Genomic DNA, 3564 nt, shown 5'->3' with positions numbered 1-3564 from the left:
TGCTCCCCCTGGGGCCCGGGGCTCGGCCGGGGGCGCTAGGGGCTCTGGAGCCCGATCCAGGCTCGGCTATCCGGCCGGGACCCTGGCTCCAGTCCTAGGGTTCTCTGCTCCCTGTAGGGAGGTGGAATCGCTGCTGGGGCTTGGGGCTGACCCCAACCTGGTGCTACCGGACGGCGTAGCAGCCGTCCACCTGGCGGCGGGGAGCGAGCGGGAGAACGGCCTGCAGTGCCTGGCTGTGCTGCTGCAGCACGGAGCGGACCCCAATGCCCGGTACTGCGCCAGGACCCAGCGCTCCCCAGGCACCTCCCCAGACACCCAGGGACACAGCTGGACCCTCCCCCACGTGGCCCTGGGACCAAAAAACCCTTCAGTGGAGATTAGGAAATTCCTGACCCAACTTCCCCTTCCTGCCCCAACCAACTCTCATCAGCGGCATTGTCTATAGAGGGGCCCTGGGAGTAGGGAACAGACCCCAGACGACCCTTGAAGGGACCCTCCCCCACCAATCTGGAGGCGGGGGCGTGGCTCCTACTGTCAGGAAGACCCTGGTTTAAGGATACAGCTTGTGATCCCAGGGTCTGATTGCCCCTTATCTCTAGGTCGGAGGATGCCCTGACCCCTGTGCATGTAGCTGCATCCTGGGGCTGTTACAAGTGCCTAGAACTCCTTCTGAGACAGGGAGGTGACCCCGAGCTTCAGGACCAGGTGCCCAGGGGGTCTGGAGGGCTGGCGTTGGGACTTAGGGTTTCTTTAGTGGGTGGGGAAAGGCGGGGTCCTCTAGCGTGTGACTAGCACTAGGTCCCATGGGGTGGGGAGGGCTAGTCTCGTTAAGGCTTTGCTTTTAGGATGGGAAACGAGCGCTGGACCTCGCCCTGGAGCAGGGCAACGAGGAGTGTGTTGAGATTCTGAGGGAGCATGCTGGCTCCAAAGAGGTGCCCCTCTGTCAAGCCCTTTGCAAAGGGGAGGATCAAGGCAACGACTTCTCAGCCCTGAATGGAGATGACCTTGACACCAGCATCTGGGGACTTTCAGACGTGACATTTAGCCCGAGGTCTCTGGGCAGCATAGTCAGACACCATCCGGACGGGAGTGAGGTGGAGAGCGAAGCTTTGGAGGCTGGGCGCACCCTCCCAAGACAGACTCTCCCAGCTCATTCTCAGCCCTCACACTGGAAAGAACTTGGGCTAGATAATGGCTTCAGCTTCCCTGCACCCTTCTTTCCCCAACCCACTTCCCCACCTTCCCCAACTCCTAAGTTGGGCTCTGTGTCCCACTTGCCACTGAATAACATCTCCCCAGATCACAGCTGCCTCTGTCACCCAGGACCAGACTATTCCTGGGAAGATCAAGATGAGACAGTCCCCAACTCTCTCCCTGCTGATATGGGCACCTCCTCTAGCGACTCCTTCCTCACTGCAGTGGAAGCCTTTGGCCCTGATGCCCAGGTGCCCAATGCTGTCCCCTCCAGCCCCATCACCCCAGATGCCACTGGGGCTGTACCATCTCAGCCCAGGAAGGGTGGGAGTGGGTCCCAATTAGGCAGCATGGCAGGGACCAGCCCCACCCTAATAGCGCCCTTGGATATGTGTTCCCCAGATAGCAGGGCTCCCCAGACATCAGGGCCCCCCAGGAAGGATCTGGCTTATGCAGCCCTGAGAGCTGAGCTCAGGGCCATGATACTGAATGCTGGGAACTCCCAGCCCTCTCTAGATGAGTCACACGTGTTACCAGCCAGTAGGGACTCTGTGATCCATCTGAATGCTCAGCTGAGAGGACTGGTTCTGGGTTCCCCCCTAGAGCCCCAAGATGTTACCACTAGGACACCCTGCAAGGTCCAGGGTTTGGTCTCCCACAATGGTGAGGGCAAAAGCTCCTTCGTTTCTGATGAGAGTGTGGAGCAGGGCCCACCCCTGAAGATGCTGCCCAGAAGGTGTGGCCCAGGCTCTGTAAACAATGGGAATCCCAGGGAAGGAAAGTACCTAACCCTGGACAGTTTAGAAGAGGCTAGAGCAGTTCCCCTCACCACTCAGACTGACAACTTGGTAGCATTCACAGAAGATGTCCCATTTAATGAATTCCTGACTGATGACAAGACTTCCCAGAGTAGTGAGGATGGGGCTAGCATGTGGCTGACAGAAGATGATGAAGATGAAGAGGACCACATCCCTCAAGGCCTCAGAGCCGGTTCCTGCTGGAATTCCATCAGGAAGCCTCCAGAGCCACCTGTGGTCCATCCAATCCTGCATCCTCAACTGCTCCCCATGGAACAGTCCCTGCAGCCTTCTGGGCCAAAGCCTACAGAACCTCTGCATACTGATCCCAAGCCTGGGCCCAGTGTCCTTGACCAGCCTCTGTTGCATGCTGAGGACACAGTCACAGATGGACAATGTAGCTGTCACTCATCCACACCCTTCCCATCAGGAGACCCTTCCACCCTGTCCAACCAGGAGCTGCTGCAGCATCTTCGGGCCCTTGGGGAGAGCCCAGGCCCTGTCACTCCCTTCACCAGACAACACTACCTGAAGCGACTGAAGGAGGGGCGCCCTGGGGGGCCAGCTGGTGAGTTCTCACTGGGAGGAGATGGGTTTCACTGGGGCTTCTGGGTAGAGAGAAATCCCATGTCCAGGGAACAATTATCCTGGAATCTTCAACAAACTCCCAGTTTGACCTGCCTCTGCCAGTGATTCGCTGTGTGACTGGGCAAGTCTTTTCTTCAGGCCTCTGTTTCCCTCATGAAGGGATTATTCTAGATAAACACTGTCTCCCCCTTCTACAGTGAGCTCCCAAATGAGGCTACACTCTGACCCCATTTCCTCTCCTGGTTTGCACATGGTCCAGCCCCAGCAGGGCACAGCCCAGAGCTGAGCCAGGCCCTGCAGACAGGCTGTGTCCCTAATGCTCAGGATGATGAGGATGTCATGGCCCAGCAGTTTGACCAGCCAGACCCAACCCACAGGTGGCGTGAGGGGATTGTTAAGTCAAGTTTCACCTACCTGCTGCTGGACCCCAGGTATGTAAACCGCCAGCAGGGGGACAGGTGAGTATCTTGGTATATGAAGAAAAGAGCCTTGGATAGACAGTCACCTGGGTTCCAGACTTGGCTCCTTCTGTGTGACTTTGCCAAAATCTTTTCCCTTCCCTGGATCTTGTTTTCCTCAACTGTAAAATAAAGGGATAGGTTTGATAGCTAGGTGGCTCAGTGGACAGAGCTCTGGGCCTGGAGTTAGGAAGACCTGAGTTCAAATTCAGCCTCAGACACTGAATAGCTATGTGACCCTGGGCAAATCTCTTCACCTCTGCCTTAATCCACTGGAGAAGGAAATGGCAACCACTACAGTATCTTTGCCAAGAAAACCTAATGGACAGTGTTGGCGTGCTGTGGTCCACAGGGTCACAAAGAGTTGGACAAGACCAAACAACCACGACGAAGTCCTTTCTAGTTCTAATGTTCTCATGCTGTGTTCTACCATTTTAAGTTCTAAAGTCCCTCTCAGCTCTGACATCCAATGTTCTAAGGGCCCTCCCAGCTCTGACTTTCTGTGTTCTAAGGGCCCTCCCAGCTCT

General features: G+C 56.5%; 1 protein-coding gene across 1 annotated transcript in view; it reads left to right on the top strand.

The window, feature by feature from the left end:
- ANKLE1 (ankyrin repeat and LEM domain containing 1) overlaps positions 1-3564 on the top strand; it is an 8600-nt gene that overhangs the window by 2200 nt on the left and 2836 nt on the right. Inside the window, exons 4-7 of the mRNA XM_027845394.1 lie at positions 40-270; positions 600-705; positions 846-2559; positions 2839-3010. Of these exons, the coding sequence (XP_027701195.1) occupies positions 40-270; positions 600-705; positions 846-2559; positions 2839-3010 (2223 nt within the window). The remainder of the gene's footprint in view (positions 1-39; positions 271-599; positions 706-845; positions 2560-2838; positions 3011-3564) is intronic.

Source organism: Vombatus ursinus, unplaced genomic scaffold (assembly GCF_900497805.2).
Source record: "Vombatus ursinus unplaced genomic scaffold, bare-nosed wombat genome assembly UNPS02014961.1, whole genome shotgun sequence".
NCBI lineage: Eukaryota > Metazoa > Chordata > Mammalia > Diprotodontia > Vombatidae > Vombatus > Vombatus ursinus.
This window is presented reverse-complemented; position numbering and strand designations above follow the sequence as displayed.